At 34.8% G+C, this 26,477-nt stretch overlaps 1 protein-coding gene across 1 annotated transcript in view; it reads left to right on the top strand.

Annotated features, from left to right (window-relative positions):
• The window catches only part of LOC145292155 (D-3-phosphoglycerate dehydrogenase-like), a 99,310-nt gene that overhangs the window by 26,349 nt on the left and 46,484 nt on the right, over positions 1–26,477 (top strand). The window contains exon 2 of the mRNA XM_080138295.1: positions 23,988–24,139. Within this exon, the coding sequence (XP_079994421.1) occupies positions 23,988–24,139 (152 nt within the window). The remainder of the gene's footprint in view (positions 1–23,987; positions 24,140–26,477) is intronic.

The raw sequence follows: 26,477 nt of genomic DNA, 5'->3' as shown, positions 1-26,477 counted from the left end.
TGATTATTTAGTGCATTATCATGTGCAAGTTTCGTAAATTACTGACAATGGATAAAAAACGGTTAAAAATATTAATACAGAGATATGGCTGCGATTGTTAGTGGTAGCCACTGTCAGCTCAAGAAATTTGCAAGCACTTGTGGCAGTGGCCAAAATGAAAGCATCTGCCTTCTACTGTCATGCATTGTCCATCAGTGGCAGGTAGCAGAATCCACTGGCTGTTATTGTTGATGCTGGTGGTTACTGGTGATTAGTATTGCCTTAGGTGGTTAGTTACGTTTACAACTGTTTGCTCTACAACAACTTTTTCAGTGTTAGAGTATGATGGCCATGACTGACATAGTGTTCAGTGTTTTGTACTTATGCATAATATGGACCATGCTATATTTCACCTATTATGGTCAAGTAAAATGAATTTGTATCTAGTAGGTATTGTTTAATGAAATGTTAGGTGCCTCCAATTGTCAGACTGGATTAATAAATAACGTTATTCCAGCAAGGGCCATAATCTTCATAAGTACCTATTTGTTAAATACTAAGAGCTTGAAGGTGATCCGGCATTATAACTGATTCTATTCCAGAAAATATGTATATTTATGCAAAAAGTCGTAAAAGTATGTCCTGTAAAAGTAATCACATTTATCATATCGAAATATTTATAAAAACTCCCAATTACGTTTTGTCAACAAACTTGTAAACCTGAGCAAGCCAGTGATGTCGTTAAGTAATCTGTAAACCGTGCCTATAATAATTATTCATGTACGTAATCTGTGTTGATCAGTTGTAATGTCTTGTTGTAAAGGAATAATTGAAAGGAATATGGAAGCATTTAAACTATGAAATAAAGAAAATGAATAAGCGAAAATACAAAGAAGAAATATGGAAATGTACTTTGAAACGAAAGTTCTGTATTGTAGAAGAGATACAAATGTAAGGGTTTAGGTGTTGTACATTATTGGACTGGCATATTTTAATTTTCCCCTAGATATTCATTATTTAATTTAATACAAATGCAAAATAGTCATCTATTTGAAGTCTTCTTCCAAGCACTGGAACCATACCACTAACCCTAAGTCCAAGTGGTAACACTCCCTCTACCCTTTCCCACAACAAAAGAATACTTAAAGGCCCATTCTCACATTAAGGAGTTTCTAAATAACTTATTTAGAAACCCACTCTTAATATGGGATGGAAGTTGTGTTAATTATTCTGTAATTTCCACAAAATAAAAGACTAAAATGGAACAATTTATTGCTTTTCGCCTTCCATTTGCAGCCCCACTACGAAAAAAATAAAATAAAAGCAATAACACCCCCCCCCCCAAAAAAAACCTTGCCTTCTGTTAGCAATCAAGAAAAAGAACGTAAGTCAGTCATGAGACTGAATATATTCACTTAATAATGTAATGATGGCTGAAGTATTATGTAAGTTTTACTTCCTAATGTATGAAGTCTTTCTAAAGATGATGATTACTGTTATCAAAGAGCATCAGATGCATACATCAAAATTAGAAAAAAATGGAAGTTGAAATTCTGTTAAAATTGCGACCATGATCGAACTTGTTAAGGTCATATAAAATGCCGGACTTTGGCTATAATATGGGCCAACTAGAGTCTCTACAATTGTGAAAAAGTGTCCGAAGCCCCCAAAGAGTTTAGAAGATTGAAAGAATAAAAACTAGTACAATACGTTCCTAAAATTCCAGATTGTCATTGTTTTATTAAAAATTTCAGAAAATGATGGCACGCTCTGTTCTCATGGCCCAAACCAGTTTGTATTTGTTATGGAAAAATCTGAAGGTCAGTAGACAGCGCTGAAAGATGAGCAGCTGGGTGAAAAAAAAAGGTTGTTTAGGTGATTCAACAATGATGACAGAATTAGTGAATTTTTCTTTTTTGGAGTTGTAAAAAGAAAGAAAACAAATTGTGAAAGATACGTCCAACATTGTCACAGAAGAGATACGACCTTTCCAATGAATGAGACGGATAAGCAATGGTTGTATATGACTTTTGGGGAGGGAGGAAGGTTGCATAGTTCTGCACCCTAGAAGTAGCAAGATGAGTGAGGAATAGAGCGAGTAGGAGGAGGATTGGTAACACCGCATTACCTTGCTTGCTTAATATAATTGGCTGCATTTTGTAACTGAAACTTCTTTTTTGCCTGTCCAGGGAATTTACACCAGTTTGAAGGTGATAGATTAAAGATATTAGTCTGAGTTTACTAATAAATTGCATAACAATTCACCCGAGGTTTCAACTATTGTTAATAAAATCCCAGCTTAACCAAAAACCACAATGACCTATGAAGTTGATGTATTCATGTATATCAGACGTTTTTCTAATAGATATTTCCTTTTTCTAATTAAAGAGTAGGCATTGACATTATTTTATACCCATATTAGCAGGTCTATCCGGCGTTGCCCGGAGCAAAAGTGTAAAATATTTCTATGAAAACTTCTTTCTACCTCTTTTTCTTTCCTAATCCCCTCATTTTATCTTTCTTTTCTCCGTCTAGATTATTCCTTTCTAGCTGGACGGACGGACGGACGGACGGACACACACACACACACACACACACACACACACACACACACACACACACACAAAAAAATTTCCTTTATATAATGAATCAGCATTTTATTTCCAAATTATCCAGGATAAAGATTATACCAATTTTATGGGTCTTTGTTGTGTATTTTTTAAGTTTTAACTGGACACACAGAACTGCTATTTGTATAGTAGATGAAATGTGCTTCTCTTTTCTAGTTTGATGCCAATCCTGCTGACTGCATCAGTCTTCAGGTTTCTAATCTTAAGCACGGCATGAGAGGAGTTTGTCACAGACCAACAAAGACACTTCAACACTGCCGGTCTCCATCAATAGGGAAATAATATACTAATATTTAATATTACGACTGTTAGGTTTAGCTGTGCTGCATCAGTCTTAAAGGGACTAGAAATGATGCTGTAGCTCAGGCAATCAGCACTACGCAATGAATAGAAGTTATCATGAAAAGTGTAATTTTCACCTTTTCCTTGATATCCCCAAATTAAACGAGTTCTAAGTTAAATCATGATCGATATTTTGCCCAAATTTAATGACTATTGATCAAGTGATGTGGACACTAGGCTTTACATAAACTTAAAGCTTAAAGTAATAAACTGTTTGCAAAAAGTTTTTTTCACTGAGCGTTCGGTTAGCTACTTATGTCACTAGTTGGAAATTTCCATAAAATTCTGAGCTGACTATTGTGCACAAGCGCATTAACTTCTTTGTACACTGGAAATGAAAGATTGCATTGTGTTTCTAGGTAAAAGTTTGTCTTAAATGGGATCACTTACTTCTGCTTTTTTTTTTTTCCTTTTTGAAATTATGTACCTCATTCTCTTCTGTATTTCTAGCCTTGATTCGCAATTATTTATTAGCACTTGCCTTTTCCAATTAATTTTATAGTAAGAATAGCAAGGAGACCTGACATTGTCCAGGATTAAGGACCAACAAATGTTCCACTCTCATACTTTTATTGTCGTCAAAATCAATAAAATCACCCATTTTTTAATCAAATTGATTGCTTGCTCTAGTTAAGGACCCCCTCCCCTACAGTGTACCAGGAGGAAGCTTCACACGCCTCCCTACAGTGACTTAGTTCACAATACATTGAAATCTACATTGCACCGTAGAGAATATACTGTTGATTTTATAAAATTATCTGGATATAATGGCTTTACTTAAAGTTTAAAATGCAAAAGTCAAGTATCATGGTTCAGTTGTGCTCTAAACAGAAATATTCATTTTGAACATGCGTCTGTCTTATAAAATAATCCAGTTGATTTTATAGGCTGGACCTTTCTGCTTGTGCGGTGCTAAAATTCTCAAATGCACTTGTGATGTTAGGTTGGTCAAAATCGAACTTTCTCTTTTAATAGATCTTTTTCAATTATCGATTTTCCAATACAAAACCTATGTAATAACACACCTAGATGTATCCAGTATCTTCATGTGAAATTTAAAAATCGGCCCAGCCGTTTCAGAGTCCATAGGAAACGGTTTTATCCCCCCACCCACACATACATTTTGCTTAAAACTGATCAGTATTGTCTGTTAATCCTATAACAAACCCTCGTATTTGTTTTATCTAAATTAATGTGACGCATGATTCTGTCTACTTATTGAATATATGGGAGATGACTGGTGAAGTAGCTAATGATACAGGCTGACAACCTGGGTATTCCAAGTTCGAATCCAGTTTGATCCACAAAAATCACTTTCACTTAGGATGTTGGCAACTTTCTCTCAGTCCCTACTGTAAGTACCAAATGTCTTTCTAGGAAGAATCTGATTTAGAGTCTCAATAGATGGCTGGTGAAGCACTGCAACACCTTTCTGGAAACTCCTGTGGCTATGCTGTTTCCTACCGTATTGACTGGTTTTCTGTCAGACTTAGTCTGAAACGCCATCAGGGGGATCATGGTAATTGGGCAAACCTAAGTGTCCTTATCACCCGCCCAGGCCTGCATCCAGAGAGGCAACTCTAGCTTCGACTTTGTAGCCACAGAAGACGCTGCAGTGCACCAGACAAGATACAGAATGCCATTGCCTGATTAGAGAGAATGGTTGCCAATATTATTTACGTTCTTCAGACTACTGTTCTCATCTTGGGCATTATTTTAACAACATTTTGAGCGATGTAACCTCCAGCCTTCTTTACGTGTATGTTGTCGAACTCTGGAATGTTCTTGTTGAACTCGGGAATATTTCTATTTGACTCAAATCTGCACAGAATTTCCAACGAAACCCTTTATTTAATCCATCAGGGCTGCATGCTCTTGTTCTGAAAGCCATTACTGAGTAGAAGTTTTCAGTAATTTGCAATTGTATTTTAAATGTCATTTGCACCGATGATTAAACCTTCAACCTCCCGAAGAGTGTAACTTACAACTGAATTATATTTTATCCATGACAACACTGAATTTGCAATTGTAAATTACTTAGGTCTTCTATCCAGTCATAACTAACGGTATGAGAGCATGCTACTCCCAGGGGTTAAATAAAGGATTCCATTCAAAATTCAAAGCAGGATCCTGAGTTTGACAGAAAGATCCCCGACTTCAACAGAAAGTTTCCAGGGTAAGAAAAGATAGTCGGAGGTTACACAGACTGAAACGCTATGAAAATAATGCTGAAGATGAATCAGTAATCCGAAGCATCTAAATAATATGAATAGCTAATCCTCATCTCAGAAACTCAGAAACGGAACAAGTTAATGTTTTACAACAAAAAATATTAATATGAAAATATATCTTCTTAAAGAGGTTCCAACTTCTATTCACCAAAAAAAGCGTTTTAAGGCTTGACATGTTTGTATACAATCACATGTCAATAAACCATGAAATGGGATCAGCTACTAAAAAGATATGTTCAGCAATGTGGATTAATAAAGGAAAACAATACATGACGCAAAGACACATACCTCATGATTCCGTAATGGTGAAAACTTTATAAAAATCGGCCCAGCCGTTTCAGAATCCATAGGAAACAGTTTATCCCCCCCCCACACACATTTTACTTAAAACTGATCAGTATTGTCTGTTAATCCTATAACAAACCCTCGTATGTGTTTTGATTATCTAAAATGTTGCGAGTTTGTCTCTGCTTTATCGTTATTTTCATGGAAAGTGTTCGACTGAGCTTCAATCTATGGTCCCCCCTCGCCAAACTTTCACAAGAAACACTAGACTAGCTGAAAACATTATCAATAATTTTCCCCACTCTTTATCTGTACCTAAACCTAAACATAGATTCCATGATCAAAGCTTCTTCCTTAGAACTGCACGCCTGTGGAATTGTCTTCCGTTTTCCTGCTTTCCAGCTTTCTATAATATGGTTGTCTTCAAGTCCAACGTGAACAAGTTTCTGATGAGCCGTTCCACTTAAGTTAACAAATTTATCGAATTTCCATTACTAACGATTACTTTATTGTCCAATTGTCTACTGTACACTCTTTAACCCTTATCCTTGAGTGACCTATCGGCCTTGATAAGTGGTGACGTCTATGTAAAAAAAAAAAAAAAAAAAAAAATTAATGTGACACGTGATTCTGTCTACTTATTGAATATTCTTAGGTTATGAAACAGGAAAATGGAATTTTATGGGAATGATTTCTTACCTGCACATTGTTGAAAGCTCCTTTGTTTTTTTTTTGTTTTTTTTTTTAAAGGATTTTTAATGGTGTTTGATTTTGTGCTGTACACTATAAATTTTACTAAATTTTGAGAAATTTATATGTAACGTAAACCAACATCTTAATCTTTCCTAGGCATAGTCCCAAATAGTAGCCTCTTACGTCCAAATGGTGATATATCTTGTTAGGGATGAACGTGAGTAAAAAACAACAAAAAAAAAATTCATTCTACTATATATATTTTTTTTTTCCAAGAAAATAATGGATTTCGCTTATTTTCTTTTTAAAATACTTACTCCGGATAGGAGTTTTAGAATGAATGTATTTTCTGTTTATGGACTAAACCACTTATAAAATTAATACGGTTTTACTCCAGATATTTTAGAATAGCCTATCTATCTTTTTAGTTATTTGAATATAATAATCTTTTTAGTTATTTGAATATAATAATCTTTTTAGTTATTTGAATATAATGACCTTTTTAGTTATTTGAATATAATGATCTTTTTAGTTATTTGAATATAATGATCTTTTTAGTTATTTGAATATAATGATCTTTTTAGTTATTTGAATATAATGATCTTTTTAGTTATTTGAATATAATGATCTTTTTAGTTATTTGAATATAATGATCTTTTTAGGTATTTGAATATAATGATCTTTTTAGTTATTTGAATATAATGATCTTTTTAGTTATTTGAATATAATAAATGTAAGGTAAACGAATTTGTTTTCTAACGCCGAATTAGAATGTCTTTATTGCAGGCAGCCTTTCATTTTGTTTGCAATTATCTTATTTTCATATTACAAACGTTTTAAACATTTAATAATCTTGCATTATCGATTCTTATTGTAAGCTTATTTTTGTTTACCTGATATATTTTAAACGTCATTTGTAATGGTTCTTACGTGTGGGTTTTATACAATTTTCTCCCCATTATTTCTCAGTCTTTTAAGTGCTCTAAACTAAAAGTTATAAAATATATTCAAACGGTCTCATTTTATTTCTCTTAACGAAATAAATGTACTCTTTTTTTTTTTTTTTTTTAATTCTCACTTATCAAGGCCCGAAGGCCACTCGAGGGTAAGAGTTAATGTAAGATGGTAGTGTAGTAATTGTTAATGGTGTGAATTGGGTAGAATTTAATTATTTATGAGGGTGGCTCAACAAGAACTTGTTTACATTGGATTTGAAGGCTACCATGTTGTATTCAGCTAGGAAGCAGGCCTAGCACGACAGTGTTCCAAAGGGAGGCAGTTCTAGGAAAGAAGCTTTGTTCATGGAATCTGCATTTAGATTTAGGTACAGATAGAAAGTTGGGGGAAATCGTATGTAGTGACTGTAGCTAGTCGAGTATTTTTTTATGAAAGTTTGGCAAGAGGAAACCAAAGATTGCAGTTCAGTCGAGCACTTGCCATGAAAACCGCTATAGAGCAGAGACAGGCTAGCAACTTTCATATGAAATAAAACTTTCATATGAAACAAAACATTGTATAAAACTTTCATATGAAACAAAACATTGTATATAACTTTCATATGAAACAAAACATTGTATATAACTTTCATATGAAACAAAACATTGTATAAAACTTTCGTATGAAACAAAACATTGTATAAAACTTTCATATGAAACAAAACATTGTATAAAACTTTCATATGAAACAAAAAAAAACATTGTAAATGCACATTTTATGCATAATATAAATGACACAAAGTATGTTTCTGTTTTTGCTTCTCTTGCACTTTTCATTTGGATGCAAAAATCAAAGATAATTTTTAAATCTGAAACTATTGATTCAATTGCATTCCTGTCTTTGCACTTTACGTTCACTGTATTATTTTCATTACGGTACTAAAATCTAAAGCATCTTGAAATAACATTCGAATTAAAAGTACATATAACAGGTTAAATCTAAACAAAATAAAAGCAAGATCTTTTTGAACAAGGAAATCTATTTTAGAGTTGGATACATCTGCCATTTGATTTTAATAACCAAGCGATACATTAAAACAAATTTTCCTTTTAAAATTAGGTACAGCTACTTAAAATAAAACTAATTACTTATAGTAATATTAAGTACTTCATTTTGTAATATTTTTTATATTTAATCTTGATCAATACTTTATTTTTTATTTGTAAATAAGGAGGAAGTTTTCACTATCTAATTCAGATGTGCTTGTACTCTACCCATGGACACTGGAGATGGGATCAAAATAAATATTGGTACTTGTGCAGAATTTGAACCAGACGTAACTAACCATTCGCTTTACTTGGAACTTGACGTCATGCCCTCGGGTTTGATCTGTAAGATGTCGATCAATGTACAAAAGAGCAGACTATTTTTTTGGAGGGGAAAATATTGGGGAGGGGGAATGAATGGTACCAGCTGAGAGCTTCTCGACGGTTATCTTTTTGAGTTTGTTTGGAGACAGAAATGATCCTATGATCCTTTGTCTCCATCTTAAACCATATATTGGAAAGCTACCCGGTTAGCAAAGTTTCTTCCACATTTGTTGTCTCTTCTCATCCCACTTTGACCTCGTCTGATGCGACCGTAGAGAATATCCTGGCTGTCTTAATTTGATTTTAAAGAATTAGTTGCCTAGCCCTACCCTAAAAGAAAAAAATGTTCCTGCATAAAAAAAAATAAATAAATAAAAGTTTACTTTACATTTAGTTACAAAAATAAAGATGCAAAAAAAAATGCATGAAAAACAAAGTGTTTTTCTAAAAAAAAAAAAAAATCCTTTGTTAAAAAATATGAAAAATACAAAAAAATTGGTTTTCTTACTAGTTTTGTTTGACCAAAAAAAATTGGTTGTAAAAAAAAAAAAAAAAAAAAAAAAAAATTAGTTTAAAAAAAAATTGTTACAAGAGTAAAACGGAAATTGTTATGGCAGGCTGTTTCTTTATTTTCACTTTATTTCTTTTTTTTTTTTCTGGTGATTTTATTGTTTTTTTCAGTATTTTCTTGGAGTAGCATTTGTTACGTTTTGATAATTTGCGAAAGCCGGTGGTGGATGTCATGTTCCGTGCAAAGCTGAGTGGTCAGTAGGTTACGTCTGGTTCAAATTCTGCAGATTCATAGGTAAAAGAGGGAATGAGTGAAGTCTTAATTTGTCTTTTGATTTCTTTCTAGTGTTTCTTTTGTTTCCTATACATATTCCAGGCAATATCTGAAACCTTAGAAAATGACCTACAGTCTTTAGTAGAATGGGGACATTAAATAAATAACATCTAATGCTACGAAGACAAAACCCCATTCAATAATTACAAGCAACTTTTCTAGCCACAGATCACCATCGATAATAACACTCTAGCTTAGAGTTCATCATTCAAACTCCTGAGCTTAATATTCACAAGTAACAAAGATGTTGGTAAAGAGAAACTGCCTCTACCACACAAAAAAAAAAAAAAAAATACTCACACCTGACAGTATTTGCTCATGCACAAATACTCCTAACCTAACAAAGCAGCAAAAATGCACACCATCACTATGGGAGGGGGGGGGTCATCCAATGCTGGATAGTTTCTTTCCTCGAACTGCTAGACTTTGGAATTGCCTCCGTTACTTGCTTCCCGACTGTAGTAACATATAAAAATTTTAAATACAATGTGAACAGATATTTTCCTGTTCAACTCCCTACTTTAAAGGGTCCTGGATATGACCTTAAACTATATCCAGTGGTGAGGCCCCAGCTTGCGGGCTTTGGGGAGTGTGGAGCCACCCTTTAATTGCCATTGCTCCCAGGTCCACTCTGACCTGGAGTCCCAACTATGGGTTAAATAGAAAACGACTTGAAAACAACAAATATATTCTATTAAAAAATTTTTCTTCAAAATCTTTGGATTCGGCATTAAATAACCTGAAAAGGGTTGATATGCCGTAAAACAACCAACCAACCCTACTTCAAATGTCTCTGTAGTCATGATGCCTAATTTAGAGCAACTCTGTGGCAATTTGCCTTGTATGGGGTGAATAAGAGTCAAAAATAAATCCGAAATTATTTTTCATAGAAAGTTTTTTTTTTGTTTTTTTTTCCAGAGTAAACAAATTGATAACTGATTGCAAAACTTTAAATTTATTTAGATATTAATATTTTACTTGAACGCATTCAGCATCATATCATATGAATCCAAAAATTCTATTGTTGACATTGGTTTCCCTGATATTTTTCTAGTCAAAATTCTTCCTAGAAAGACATTTGGTACTTACAGTAGGGACTGCAAGAAGGTTACCAACATCCTAAGTGAAAGTGATTTTTGTGGAACAAACTGGATTCGAACTTGGAACACCCAGGTTGTCAGTCTGTGTCATTAGCTACTTCACGAGTCATCTCCCACTTGAATAGATTAAAATATTTTTATACATAATTGAGTTTTTAAAAATCTAAACATAATAATGATGAAAATAAACTCTGCTTGTGATAGATTATACTTTCAAGTAAGCAAACGTCAATGTTTGTATTAATAGTTTGTTTTTCCATTCATAGTATTGAGATCAGCATGTTTGTTAAATGCAAACTAATTTGGCTGTTCCATTACTAAGTACACACTACACATGTGTGTAACAATAAAATGACTAATTGGCCAGAACGTTTGTGGCTCGTTGAATGTGAGTTGACAGAGTGCATTAATGTTCTGCACATGTATTTCTTACTTGACTTTACAAAGCCTCAAGTCCCCCCACCCCCGGGGGCTGGGCATGAATTTCAAAGATCATATGTGGGGGCAACCCCACATATAAGACCATTGCTCTTGTAGCAATCCGTTATTGGTCAATGTAGGGGAAACCCTTCATACCAATTGTCACTATCCAGTTCCCCTACTCCCCGGGGAGTTGGTCCCCATTTCCCCTTCACTCTCCACATTAAAAAACGGCCTTATGCCTAATCTGCTCAGTGGGGAAGCAAATAAATCCGACTTTGCAAAGCCTCAGATTTACATCTTTTCCGAAAAAGAAATTGGGATTTTTTTCTCAACACATGGTGCTATTTATTAAACTTTAGAATTACAAATACAAAAATAGTTAATAGACTAATTTATTTATTTTTTTTTACAAAGGAGTCACAACTTATCAAAGCCTGGAGATTACTCGAGGATAAGGGTTAATGAGTGTACAGTAGTTAATGGGATAATATCATAGTACTCGTTAGTAGTTGAAATTTGGTAAATTGGATTACTTAAGTGGACAGCTCATCAAGAACTTGTTTACATTGGACTTGAAGATGACCATATTGTAGTCAGCTGGAAAACGAGCAAATGGAACAGTTCCACAGGCAGTTCTAAGAAAGAAACTTTGTTCATGGAATCTACGTTTAGGCTTAGGGACAGATTAAGAATGGGGGAAATTGATAGTGGCTTCAGCTAGATGAATGTTTTTCATGAAAGTCAGGCCAGGGGAGGGGACCATAGATTGGACCTCAGACGAGCACTTGCCATGAAAATAATGATATGAAGTTTATTTTGAACTCTGTCAAGGCAGGATAAGCTGCTTCTAGCAGCTCCTGCCCAAATGTGGCAACAGTACTTCATTCTTGGTTGTACTTGGCTCTTATACAGGTAGAGAATTGCATCAGCAATGAAATATCTACTGGAGAAGTAGGACGATCCCACCATTTTTTTCCAGTGACCTTGGCAATGGATTTGATGTACACGTTCCATTTTAGATCAGGAGTAAAGGTCAGACCAGAAGCTTGTCAAAACATGGAACCTCCCCAAGATGAGAGCCATTCATTTCAATTGATGCCAGACTGTTGAGGATGTAAAGATAGAAGCTTGGGGTTAGATGCATTAAAATTAACCTGGTGCCTCTTTCCCCATTGTACCATGTGCTCAAGATGAGAGGAGACAGAATCGGAGAACTTGGTTATTTATGGCCTTTGAAGTGTTGCTATAGATGGTAGTGTCATCAGCATAAATGTCTACGAATTATCTTAGGATGTGATTTGGGAGATCATTGATATAGATCAGGAAAAGTGTTGGGCCCAGGATAGACCCCTAGGGGACTCCAGCATTAATACTGTGAGCTGATTTCTGCCCATTAACTACTACTCTTATGATTAAGTCAGAAATTATTTAATAATTTAGAAAACATTTCCAGCTATACTGTAGTTGGAGATTTTGTGGAGTAGACCTTTATGCCACACCTTATCAAAGGCCTTTGATATGTCAAAAGCAATTATTCTAGAAAGGAAACCTCTGTCAAGAGATTTGCTAATCCTATGAGATAGAACTGTTAGCACATCTGCTGTAGATCTAGCAGAACGGAAACCATATTGCATGTCATTAAGGTTATTTTTGCCAAGGTGGTTAACTACTTCTCTATATAACACATATTCCAGTGACTTACTCATGATGCACAGGAGATTTATTGGTCTGTATTGAGGGAGATGATCGATCACCTGAATTTTTAAATACAGAGCATACTGATGAGGTTTTTCAGGTTGTTGGAAAGCAATTCTCCTTAAGACAACACTTAAACAGCTTTGTAAGTATGGGAGCTAGTTCTGGTTGAAGCTTTTTTTTCAACACTATAATAAGAATGCTGTCAGGGCCAGTTGCTTTACTGGAATTGAGGTTTTTGATGAGCTTGGCAATATCATGTACAGATATTTGTATGTTGCATAGCCTGTTTTCAGATACAGGAGGAAATACGGAGGGTTGACGGCCCTGATCACATAGGGTAGAATTAGCTGCAAAGGTCTTGGCTGTGATGCTGATGAGAATACCTCAGGTCCCTTCATGATGGTTGGGATAGAGCACACACTTCAGTTCAAAACCTTGTTTATTTGCCAATATTGGTAAGAATCAAGCTGCTGCTCAGATACTTTGGACTTGATGAACTGAGGATACAAGTCTTGCGTTCTTATGCTTTTATAGTGGTTGCTGGCAGTCCTGAAAGTGGCTTTAGTCTCAGTACATTTATTATGTTGGAAGCAATAAAAAAAGTGATTTGTGTGCAATGGCAGCAGCACATTCTGAAGAGAACCACGGCTAGCTGTTGGGGTTTTACTGGAATTTTTTGGAGGGTATGAAGCGGTCTATACCTACAATGAACTATTCTGTCAGGTCTGATACTATAGAGGACCCATTCTTTTTAAACATAGAACACAGAGGTAGATCTGATATAAATGCACAGAAGCTATTTCAGTCGGCCATAGAATTTTTTTTTTTTTTTTTTAAATTCAATTTTCACCCCAAACAAGGCACAGTGCCACTTTGAAGCAGGGGGCTACTATCAGGGACATAATTTGCAGGATGAGTAGAAAGATGTTTGTTCTGAGGTACTCCCGCATTTATGTCATATTGTTTAGATGTACGACCGGTGAGGACAACCTGGATTTTTCTTTTACTTAAGAAGGATTTAATTACATTATGTATTTTTCCAGTGATTCCATATGATCTAATTTTCCTTAGAAGACCATCGTGCCATACCCTGTCAAAAGCCTTAGATATATCAAGGGCTACTGCTCTACCCTCCCCTGCTTTGTCCAGTGAACGGTATATACGTTCAGAGACTACAGTTAAGATATCTGCTGTTGAATGGGCTTGCCTGAATCCATATTGTTTGTCAGTCAGGAGTTTAGCAGCTGTTAGGTGCTGGACTAGAGCTTGATTAACTAAGAACTCAAATATTTTGGCGAAAAGCAGGAGGAGGCTAATGGGGCAATAATTTAGTGGGTCAGTTCTTTCACCAGAATTCTTGAAGATTGGTACCACAGAAGCTGTTTGCCAGCAGTCGGGAAAGCAAGATATCGACATACGATGGTGAAGTATGTCTGAGGACTTATATTTAGTTTTTATCTTAATTGAGATAACCCAGTGGTCGAAAGATCCTAGTGGAGACAGAACAGAAAATGAACATAGCTCCAAGCAAGTTGTGAGAAAAAGATCTAGGACACTTGCATACTGAACAATCTGAGTTAGGTCATAAGCAATGGAGAAATCATGACAGAACCTCCCCTCATTTGTCTTGTTTAAGCGGGCTATTCCACATTGTGAACATTGAAGTCACCACAGGCATGAATATTAGCTGAAAGATGAGCAGACAGGATGTGGTCTATTTTCTCAGATATGCTTTTAAAGATAGTAACTCTGCTGTTGTGGGGGTGATAGAGGGCAAATATAAACGCAGTTGTGTGAACAAGTGCAACCCAAAAGCACATATAGGGCAATTTAGGATCTTCTCTGTCCCTACCAGACATGGAAAGCCATCTTTAATGTAGGTACAAATTCTATGCCCATGACAATCTTGGGGTAAGATTTTGATGTTAAGTTGAGGTATCCTTTAATTACAAACTCCTGTAGGAAAATAGTCGGTCCAATGCCAGTTCTGCTTAGTAACGATAGGTCTGGTTGGGTCTCTTGTAATTGGGTTTTAACCTCTGGAAGGTTGGAACATTAACCCCTAATGTTGGAGGAGGAGACATGGTAATGAGGGTCTAAGTTGGAATTCTGTGTTTAATCGTGTATTCTTTCTGGAGACTTTTCACTGAATTTTGAGATTTATGGAACAGGTTGACAGACTTGTTTTATAGAGGAAAAGTAAGGGAGAAAAAGAAATATTTTTTTGTAGATCATAAGGTAAAGCCATAAAAATTACTCCCTAATATGGCATAGAGAAGCCCCACCAGAAACTACTGTATGCTCCAGAATCCATTCACCAAATGGCAATACAGCAACCCCAGTACTTTGCACCAGCTGATAGGACAGCCTCGTTAGTGGTTAATCCAAGGTTCAGGTCTCTTACTATCAGGCAGATACTATCAGTCCAGTTAGAACGTTTACCTCCAGCACCTTTATTAGTGACAAAGATGCATAGAAACAGGAAATTGTGTCCTTTCAGGTGACTGCTCATGCAGAAATAATGCTGACTTAGAATAGAAATTGAATAAAACAAATTTTTATTAAATTTTGGGGTGAATGTTCTAATAGTCAAGCACTCGTAAAATCTGCATTTCGATTACAAATAGAAAAAAATTTGAATTCATAAAAATAGGCACTTATGCAGAATACAGACCATATTATTGGCAGATGTGTAATTTTTAACTTGCATGCATGTACACACGTTCAACAACATTTTGTCTTGTTTATAAGTTCACTATTTAAAAAAAATTTTTTTATATTTTTCTTTTTTAATTTTAAAAAACTTTCTAAATTAATGTTTTTTAATTTAAAAAAAAATTAAGTTTTTTAATTTTTAATTAAAAAAATTATTTTTTTACATTTAATTTAAAAATTTATTTTAGTTTTTATTTTATATTTTTTATTTATAAAAAACTTTAAAGTTTAAAATCTTTAAATTTAAAAAATTTCAATTTTTTAAGATTTGTTTTTATGTCTTAAATTTTTTTAGATTTTTTAAATTAAAAAATTTTTTTAGATTAAAAATTTTTTTTTTTAATTAAGTTTTATTCTTGTGTCAAATTTTAATAATTACTTCAGGAGACTGAAAAAAAAGTTTTAGGTAAAAAAAAAAAATAAATAATGGTCGCTCATGCAGAATATGGCCATCAAGTTAAATTGATTTGCAGATGTGATTTTTAACTTGCATGTATGTGCACACCTTCGGCAATTCTTTATCTTATAAGCTTACTTGTTTTAAAAAAATGTATTTTTAAATTTTTTAATTAAAAAATTTTTAATTAAAAAATTTTTTAATAAAAGTATTAATATTTAAAAGATTTTTGAAAAATTTAGTAAAATTGATTTCTTAACCTTTTTAATTAAAATATTTAATTTTTTTTTTTTTTTAAAATTTGTAATTTAATTTGCTAGGTGTTTCAGCACCTTCCAGTGATTTCTGTACTCTGCCGGAATATGCTGATGAAACTGTTTTAGGATGGTCCATATATTGCATAAGTCAATAAATGTAATGTGATCGTGTTGTCAAATATTTATGTTGCTATGAATGTTCGTCTGTCAGAACAATGAGTACGTTCTGATCTTTCTGGAGAGATGAAAGATGACATACACTGAATTGTGAAGCAAAAGTTGCATAATCCCTAAGCACTCCTTTTTTGAGATGGCACTGTTTGATTCCAGTGGCAAGGAGTAATCCAGGACTGCTGGAAACAATGCAGAGATAAGTGGAGAGCATACACAAAACTTGGTTTTCCCAAATGGTCATCAATTTTTGTACTAATTAGGCTCAACAATGCTTAACAATCGCACCTTTGGCCGCATGGTTCTTGCCATATCTAGATCTCTAGTGTTACTTGGCGCACTCATCATGCAGTTCACTTATACATACATAATAAATTGTAAACAAATGACTTGTTGAACATAGGTGAGTGTGTAGTTGGATCTTGTCTCTAGTTTCTCTACATCTGAGCTAAATTCTCATCTCCCATCTTCCAAATCTCGACTAAGTTTATCTCTCTTGTTTTCAACCCTTATCCGCTCCTCTTGTAATCATGATCATCCACTTGTAGCAACCAGTGTCTCCTGAATTTTCCCCAGAAATCAGACCTTCATTTTTTTCTTAGCTTACTTTATTTTTTATTTTTTTTACCCCAAACAAGGCATATTGCCAACTAAAATGTAAGGGGCTACCATTTGGGATTGTGTTTAACAGGGGGCTGGGGAGTTGAGCAGCAAGATTTCTATCCACATTACATTTAAAATTTAACAGATTAGTACAATCAGGGTACATTTCATTAAAATACTTGTAAGACAAGCACATGCATGCAACGTTGTGACAATAGGATCGAGGTTGGAGCTTGGCCAATAGTGTGGGACCCTTTAGATTTGGGACTCTTTTTTGTTTTTTTAACCCTGTCTAAAAGGAGGAGACTAGTGGTAGATGCACCAACCCAGATCTGGCAACAATACTCCATACATGGGCAAATTGTGGCTTTGTCAAGTTATAGGATGCTTTTCTGTGCAAGTAATTGATAAAAACGATTAATATATATGAACACGATGTCATGTAGTCAGCTAAAATGTTGTTATTCCACTCTTAAATATTACTAGAAGGCCACCTAGTGTTGCCCGGGCATAAGATATGCTTGAATATATTTTAATGCATGCAGCATAGTATTTATTATTATAGAGCCAATTCTCTATTGATTATTATATTGGACTCGATATAAAGTATTGCCCCCCCCCCCTCGGTGAGACCTGGTCGTAAAATATGCTTAACTATATTTTAATTTATGCAGATTTTGTATTATAGTCAATACTCCATTGATTATATTGTACCCAATATATAGTAATGATTTTAAGACATATTGCCACTTGGATGTAATGGGCTACTATTTTCAACTATCTAGGAAGTTGATAAGTGATGTCTGTTGACATTACATTTAAATATCAACATGTTACTATGGTTGGAAACGGTGAGGGAATTCCAAAGTAAAGTTTGACGGAAGAAACTATTAGAAGAGTAGGCTTTCTGGCATCTAGGGACCTCTACGGTGAAGGGGTGGGGCTTTGCATCTTGTTAAAATTGGAAAATCTATACAAAGTTTCAAACTTAATCTATTATTTAATCCGCAGGGATAGATTGTTCTTTTCAGTAAGTTCTTACTGGGTAGAAGGCCTAAGTAATTTTCAGTTTATTCTTAGTACTTTCTATAGTAAAAATTGAACCTTCAACATCTAGAAGACATTTAAAACTGATTGCTTTTTCTCCCTTGTCTCGAGTTTTAAGTAAATATACAGTTTGAAAAGATGCATGTCAAGGTCGGAGGTAACTACACTTGAAACGTTGAAAAATAATATCAAGGATGAGAATAATAATCTATATAAATTAATTTTATTAATCCTCATCTAAAAAAAATTCTGAAACATAAAATGATAAAGTTTGAACATAAAATACCTTTTTAGTTATATATATATATATATATATTAAATTATAGTGATTCAATGAATTTCAAAAACCTTTTTTGAAGTGAAATGTTTGAGTTTCATATCACAGATTTTTATTATTCTAAGCAAGAAAAAGAATAGTTTAGAAATTTTATCTCCTTACTCAAACATTTCACTTCAAAAAAGGTTTTTTGAAATTCATTGAATCACTATAATTTAATTTATTTGCTCTATCTTGTATATCGAGCAATTCTTATTTAGATGGGATAATACTTATAGAATATTACTGCCAGTAATATTTTGTAAATCTTATAATCACAGGTTTCCATACTAGCTGATTGTTAAATAACTTTATTATGAAGTGTGTGTGTATATATATATATATATATATATATATATATATATATATATATATATATATACTAGCAGGGAGACCCAATGTGGTCCAGAATTAAATGATGACCAACGTATATTTCACACTCCCATATTTTTGTCATTGAAAATGAAATCGACCATTTTTCTATCAAATCGATTGATTGCCTGCTCCAGTTGGGGACCCATGGTAGTGGCATGGGAAGAAGCTTCACGTGCTTTCCTGCAGTGACTTAGTCCACAATTCATTGCACTGTAGAAAACCTGTTGATTTTATGAAATTATTATATATATAATGGCTTGAATTAAAGTTTAAAATGCAAAGGTTAAATATCGTGGTTCAATTGTGCTTTAAACAGAAAGATTCATCTCAAACGCACTCCTGTCTTATCAAAGAACCTACTGTTGATTTTATATTCTAGGCCTTTCAGTTTGTGTGGTAATAAAACTTCTCAAATACACTTGTGATGGTAGGCTGTATATAAGGCGTTAGCTTTAGTCAAAATCGCCTGTTCATTCTTTCATCAGAGTTTTTATTATTGATACTTGAAGACATTCCGATACAAAACCTATCAAAGAACACTGCCAGATACAGAAAATACATTTGTCTGAATTTTCATAAAAATTGGCCCGGCCGTTGCAGTGTTTCTAGAGAATGAACATGAACGAACACACACACACACACACACACACACACACACACACACACACACACACACACACACACACACACACAGTTCCTTTTTATATAATAGTAGATAGATATAGTGAGGATGACTAATGGCCGTTAATCCCCCTGCCCCCAATAGTTGATGACCTTGAACATCCAGGTCTCAAAAGAAAAGCATTTTGTTGGATTGTATGTGTTTAATATACATAAAACCAGTTATGAAAACAAGTTGTAGATGCTACCATTAAAAAAAAAAAGACATTAAGCTTGCGTTTAACATGTTTATTTTTTCATGTAAAGTTCATTGACATTATTTTGATGACAGAACTGTCTGAAATCAGACGGTGGGGGCGGTATTCACATTTTTAAAGACTAGTTCAGAAACGTTTAGGTAAATCAGGGAAAAATACTGCAAAGCTGTTTTATTATTTAAAAAAATTTTTTTTTAGTATGGCTAAAATTCCCTCACATCCTTTGGATTTTAATGTCCATTTTTTTTTTTTTTACTAAACTATCGCGCATCTGTCATCATTGAGATTGCCCCTGCGTAGTTGGGGAAAGTAGTGGTAATACTAATTATAAGTTTGTGGTAGCTGTTACAATGGTGAGAGCAGGGATTGCAAAACGTGTGCTGACGCAATTTAGGTTGAGTTTAGAATTTATTTATAAATTCAGAATTGTTTTGACACATAAGTTGTTGATTGATTTATAAAGTAAACAAATAATTTGTGTATTCTGGACTACTGTTTTTTTTTCTTTTTTTTACCCACAATGTTTCAGTGAATGTGACCTGACCTTCAGATTCCAGAGTTCAACTTCTTGAACTCTGGAATCTGCACAGACTTCTAGCACAATGGATAAAGCGCTTGATAAAATTTAGTTGTAAAGTCCCTCATCTTGAGGTTGAAGGCTCAATCCTTAGTGCGGGTGATACTCAAAATATAATTGCAAATTACTTAGGACTTCCACCCAGTAATAGAATGAGAGCATGCTATTCGTGTGGATTAAATAATGGGTTCCATTTGCAATTCCAGTTAGATTCCTGAGTTTAACAAGATACACTGGCAGAAGATCGGAGGTCACATCAACCCAAAACGTTGTAAAAATAACACTCAAGATGAGAACAGTAGTTTGAAGAATCTAAATAGCACAAATAATCAATCCTCATCCCCAAAATTTCAAACGAGTCACTGTTTATGAAAGCTCAAATGTCACTCGAAGATAATGATTGAGTTTGACAGGTGAACAATGAAACATGAAAGGATTAGTAATAGTTGTAACTGGTCAGAACTGATTATTTAGGAAGACAGCTCAACAAGTATTTGTTTACATTAAACTTAGAAACGGTAATGTTGTAGTCACAGAGGAGCAGCCTTGTGGTACTGCTCCACTGACGAGCCTTTCTAGGAAAGAAACTTGCTCATGGAAGTTTTGCTTAGCTTTAAGTACATAGGGATAAAACGAAATTATTGACAGCGTTATATACGAGTTTTAGTTGTGAATGCTTTTACAAAGAGAGAGAGAGGCATATAAATTGAAGCTCAGTCCAGCACCTGCCATGAAAGTAACAATAGTAAAGGAAGATTAACAGTGTCTCTTCTGTGGAAAAGGGGCTGTATGGAGAAGGACATCAACCACTAAATTTCAAAGTGTTTTGCACTGTCAGAACAAGCATGGATGGTCTCTGCAGTACCTTCTCGGATGTGGCAACAGTATTCCATCTTATGTATTTGAGTCTTTTATGGGTAAAGGATTGCATCAGCAGGGAGAATCCTCCTGGAGGAGTAGAATGAGTCAGCCATTTCTTCTTTGACAATGGATTTTATGTAAGTCCTCTCAGATCTGGAGTGAAGGTCATTCCCAAAAGCTTATCAAAATAGAGGGCTTCCTCAAAGCCATTCATTTCACTTGGGGCAAAATGAGGATCAGAACGTTATTGGTGGTGGTGTTGTTGCTGTTGAAGAAGACTTGGTTTTAAATGTATTAAAAGTAACCAACCACCATCCCCCCTCCTATTGCAGCACTCAGAGGATGGAGAATTAGAAAGATCTTTATCATAAATGCTCTTTGAAGTGTTGCCATAGATATAGAATGTGATTTGGGAAACTATTGAAGATCAGAAAGAGTCAGACCAATAATGGATCCTTAAGGTAGATACTGTGAGTTTCTTCAGACTTTCATAAACCAATTAGAGAAAGGATTTTATGGTTGTAATGTTTCCAGATATTATGTAGCTAGAAATCTTCTGAAGTAGACCTTTATGCAAACCCTTTGATATGTCGAGAGCTATTGCTCTAAAAACATAGCCTCTGCCAATAGCTTCACTGATCATGCTTAATATTAGTCAGCACATCAGCTGTTGATCTTGTAGGATGAAATTCATATTGCTTGCCATGGAGCATGTTGTCTTTGCTGAGGTAATTAACTGTTACAATATTTTTGTTATTCCCGTGGAGGTATGGTTACAAAAAAATTGAAGGTTATATTTATAAGTAAGGGTGAAAAGATATGACCACTCATATGAAACTACGCTCTGCCATCAACCAATCAGAAACCTGGATCACTCTATAAAGCATACTGAATCTCTTAAGAATTCCTGCATATAACTTTTCATTTTCATATGGGAGGAGATTCTGCTCTTCGTCTCAATATTTCTTCGGATTGGCTACCTGCCAAAAACTCTATTTTTCGTCTGCAAGTTTTTACAATTCAAAGCTTCTCTGGATTGATACTGCCATTTTGTTTGGAACAACATTTCTTTTTTTTTCTAAAATGGCTTACAACTGAAATTAAATTTCTCAGATTCAAGCAACTTGCTCATTACATACAGGAGATTGATTGATCTGTATTTAGATCCAGAAAACCAATCTCCAGTATTTTAAATACTGGGCAGACTGACAATTTTTAAAGTTTTGGGAAACATTTTTCCATTAAGCAACGATTGAACAGCTTTGTAAGAATGGTAGCTAGTCTTGGTTGCACTTTTTTAAGCAGTGATTGAAATGTTGTTTGGGTCAGTTGCTCTGTCTGTATTAACATTCTTGATAAATTTGCCAGCATTCTGATAAATTTGCCAGCATTCTGATAAATTTGCCAGCATTCTGGATAGATATGGATGTTGCTGAGAGTATTTTCAGTCTTAGAAGGAAAATCAAGAGAGGTGAACTTGATTGCAAAGGGCAGAGTTTGATGCACAGTTGTTAATAAAAAGTTTGGTCTTTATCAGATGCTGAAGAAATCCTCTCTGGTCCATTGATAATAGTTGGTATAGAATTGGGTATCTGTTCAGGACTCTGTTTTGCTTGTTATTTATCAAAACTTGACAAAGAAAGCCTCTGCTTAGATTTAACATACGACTCTCAAATTTTCTATAACCCTTTTGCAGTGATTACTGGTTGTCCTAAAAATGGCTCTGGTTTCAGTTGAATAAATACTATTGGCGGAATCAAAAAGCATCAGAGCAGACCTTGTCACCGCTGAGGCTCACAGGGCACCCATGGTACACAAAACAGGAAAAAAATGTTTGCATAACATCAATATAAGTAAGCAATGCACATTTGTGTTTTTAGTCTTCTATTGGAAAATACTTGAAGAAATCCTAGAATTTTCTAACTGAAAGAAAAATTTTTCAGTTTTATTAGTGAGGGTGCCTGGCGTTGCCCGAGTGTTTGGAGATGTTTGTTGAGCACAAAAAAAAAGGTGGTACAGGCTCGAACCTGTAACATGAAGGTGGAAAAGAAAGTGAAAGAAAATCTGATGTCTTACCTCTACTTCACAATGCGACCTGAAGTGTAAATTTAACATAGTCAATCAAAAAGATGATTTGCAGAAATGGCATTACTTTTAAACCTCCCATGAAAGTCGTTTTTAAGGTGGGGAGGGGGAGCAGCTTCCCAAGAAAAGGGGGCACTCTGGCAGTATCCAAGTAAATAGTAATTGTCTTAGTATGAAGGGTTTCCCCTACATTGACCAAGGACCAATTACAGAACAGATACTACCCGGGTAAAGGCTGGGAGTTGGCAGTTGTGTTCGATTGGTTTCGCTTTATTTATATGAAAAAGACAAACACTTGAAACGAGAGAATTTTTTAAAACTCGATCAAAAAAAAAGATAGACAATGTCCGTTTGCAAATCCGAGATATTACAATCTGGGGAGTATAAGACAACTTCTCCCGGGATCCAACTGTTGCGAGAACCTCCCACCCAGAAAGCCTTTCATGGACATACACAAATGTGTGCGCCCATTTTTCCTTTTATATATTAGACTAGCCTGGGTGTTTGGAGGTGTGTGTTGAGCAAAAAAAAAAATGGTAGTAGGCAGGCAGGCTTGAACCTGTATCGCAGAGGAGGAAAAGAACGTAAAAAAAAAGCTGTTGCATCCATCGCCAAACCGCAAGCGGCAAAGGTTTAAATTAAGGCTAGTCAATCAAAAAGAGGGATGACTTTCAAAAATATCGGCGAAAAAAGCGACCCCCCTCCTTGTAGAAAAATGCTCAGTTGAGGGTGAAGGAATTAATGTTTTCAGCCAATTTTTCTATGTTTGTTGTCCGGTGGGTCGAGCTTCAAAACGATACTGATCTTGTGAAAATCTGTCGCCTCTTTAAAGTTTTAGGTAGATATACATACATACATACATTTAAACAGACAAGTGAGATTTATATATTAGATGACTCCTTCAACTAAGATGTCACTTCTTGTACACATAATTAGAAGAATCAACTTTTATATGTGAGCTCCACAAATAATTATGAAGACTAACATATTACATAATCAGCAAATTTTAAAAAAGTATTGCACTTCTTGAAAATGATTGAATTACAAAACCACCAGTTTAGCTTTTCATCTGTATCCAATAAATTTGATTTAAACATTTTTTTTTTCTGACTGCTATCTTGAGTAACAAAAGTATGAAATATTTTGAAATATATTGTTTTTCTTTCTTTTACAGACTGCAGATATCATGGTTGTTCGGTCAGCAACTAAAATCAATCCTGATCTGTTGGATAAGGCTCCCAAACTAAAAATGGTTGTACGTGCTGGAACAGGATATGATAATGTTGATGTTGAAGAATGTTCCAAGAGGGGCATCCTAGTTATGAAGTGAGTAGCAAATATATGTTTATATTTTTATTTTTCCCATTCTTAGAAAAATGTCATGCAATTGTATTTTATGATAAATAAATGGAAATATAAGAAGGTAGAAGTCATATGTGCGCGAGCCTTTTCTAGTCTCACACAAAAACATACCTTCACATTTCAAGCTATATTACTTGTCATATACATACGCGCACACAAACATACGCGCCGACGTCTACACACATACATATATTCACATTCACACACTCACATTCACGTTTATACACACACACACACACACGCTAACGTATGCACATACACGCATGCATGAACAACGTCACTTCCCCTTTCAAAGGAAATCCACACATACGCAAAAGACCACCGGAAACACCTATAAAAGAAAGCAATAAGCGGCTTCTTCCTTTTAGGACCAGCTTTCGAGCTGTACGGTCTATGGACCAACAGTGTGCCTTTTTGGCATGCGCGCTCGCGCGTACCTTACACCACTTGCTACTATGTGGGACAAAAAGCTATCAGACCGTACGTACACTTTATACGCTTTCTATCTCCATAACCTGGATTGACTTTCTCACTCTATCTCCCCTTCGGTTTTGGTCCATCAACACAGACATGTGCGCGACTCTCTACTGAGCTTAACCCTCTCTTTCTACAGGCCGGCTTGCCACTTCACGTTTCTCTATTGCATTCCCCTTTCCTTCCACGCGTGTAGTTGTCAACGGTCGAACGAACATGTGTACACCCAAGACTTTCATTTCTCAACAGAAAATAAATGACATGTTTATTTTATTCCAGCATTTGAGTTCTTTGTTTCCTTCATTCAATTTGTTTCATTATTTTTTCTTGTAGTGAGTTTAGGGTATTTATACCCTGGTCCACAACATATGTATATAAACAAAGTGAACAGAATTCTATTTATGATAGTCTATTTGATTTTGGAACAATTTCTTTTGAAATGAGCAAAATCTTAATATTTGGCAATTAGTTAATAGAAAATAGTCTGTTTTCCTGATCTTTGATAACAGGACCATTTTTTTTTTTTTTTTTTTTTTTTTTTACATATGTACAGATGACGGTAGGCATTATTATATTATAATTATGTGTATATGTCTCTGTTGAAAACCGCCTTCAGTTTTAATTTTCTTGATACCCCCTCCCCCCTCCTCAGGGGATGCCTATGCTAAATTCAAAAATAATTATATTATTCCTGATTACTCAAAGCTTAAGAAAAAAAAAGAAAACTAAGTTAAAAGCTTTGATTTCAACCCCTCTCCCCACTTTACTGATCAAACTTGATTCCTGTTTTGCTCAAACACTTGATAATCAAGATCTTTAGACCATTTAAAATATAATGGATTAGCTGTTGTATTTTTTCCAATTACCAAGGCCAAAAGCCAGTTGAGGATAAGTGTTAATTATTTAGATGATCAGTTGAATGATGAACAATAAGATGGATGGAATGAAGAAAATTAGATTACCTAAGATGACTGCTTGACAAGTATTTGTTCACATTGGACTTTATACGACCATGTTGTAGTCTGCAGGGAAGCACACACTGAGCCTGGAAACTTTTGGGGAGCTTTCCAACACTACAACCACTGATTACTTAGGTGTTGATGAGATTCACTCTCAGACCTTTACTTTCCATAGCATTCCCCAGTATTCACTTCACATTAAAAACCTTTGGTTATGAAATATAATTAGGATCAGAAAGAACTTGTAGCAGAAACAAATAAAACTTTTTTCTTTCGCAAATCAATGCCTTTGCCTCTCCTTTATCTGTGTTATTTGGCCACATACTGACCAATCAGGGGTGCGGCGCATTGATCCTTTCTCCCCCCCTAAGGAAATCGGACAGCTTCCGGTTTGAAGGAAAAAAAAAACTTTCTTACCAAGAACAGATCGGACCCTTCTCCTCACTCTCTCTTCATCTGTGTTATTTCATCCGGTATCGATGATTCCCGCTGGGAATAACTACCCCGATAGCATCAGGTGGCCAGAGTCCAGTTTTTATCCAGGGATAATATCTCCCTGTGAACATTCGCCTGAATAAACCTTTTCTTTGTTACATTTATTGAAGTTGTTGTGTTCATTGTATCAGAAGCTCATGTTGAATTATTTGTTTTCTTAGGTTGTGTCCCAAAAGAGAAAACCCTAAAAAAATTTTCAAAAGAAAATCTTTCACTTACAAGCCAACCATTATTGTAAATCTTGTAGTCTTAGTCTGTCGATGCCATTTAAAATTGTAATGCACTAACATCAAATACAGCTTTTTTTTCCTTTTTTTTTCTTTTTTTTTTTTTCTAAAATTTTACCAGGTGGTATTCATATTTATTTCCTTATT

The sequence above is a fragment of the Euprymna scolopes genome, chromosome 13, assembly GCF_053919585.1.
Source record: "Euprymna scolopes isolate OS-2025 chromosome 13, ASM5391958v1, whole genome shotgun sequence".
Taxonomy (NCBI): Eukaryota; Metazoa; Mollusca; class Cephalopoda; order Sepiida; family Sepiolidae; genus Euprymna; species Euprymna scolopes.
This window is presented reverse-complemented; position numbering and strand designations above follow the sequence as displayed.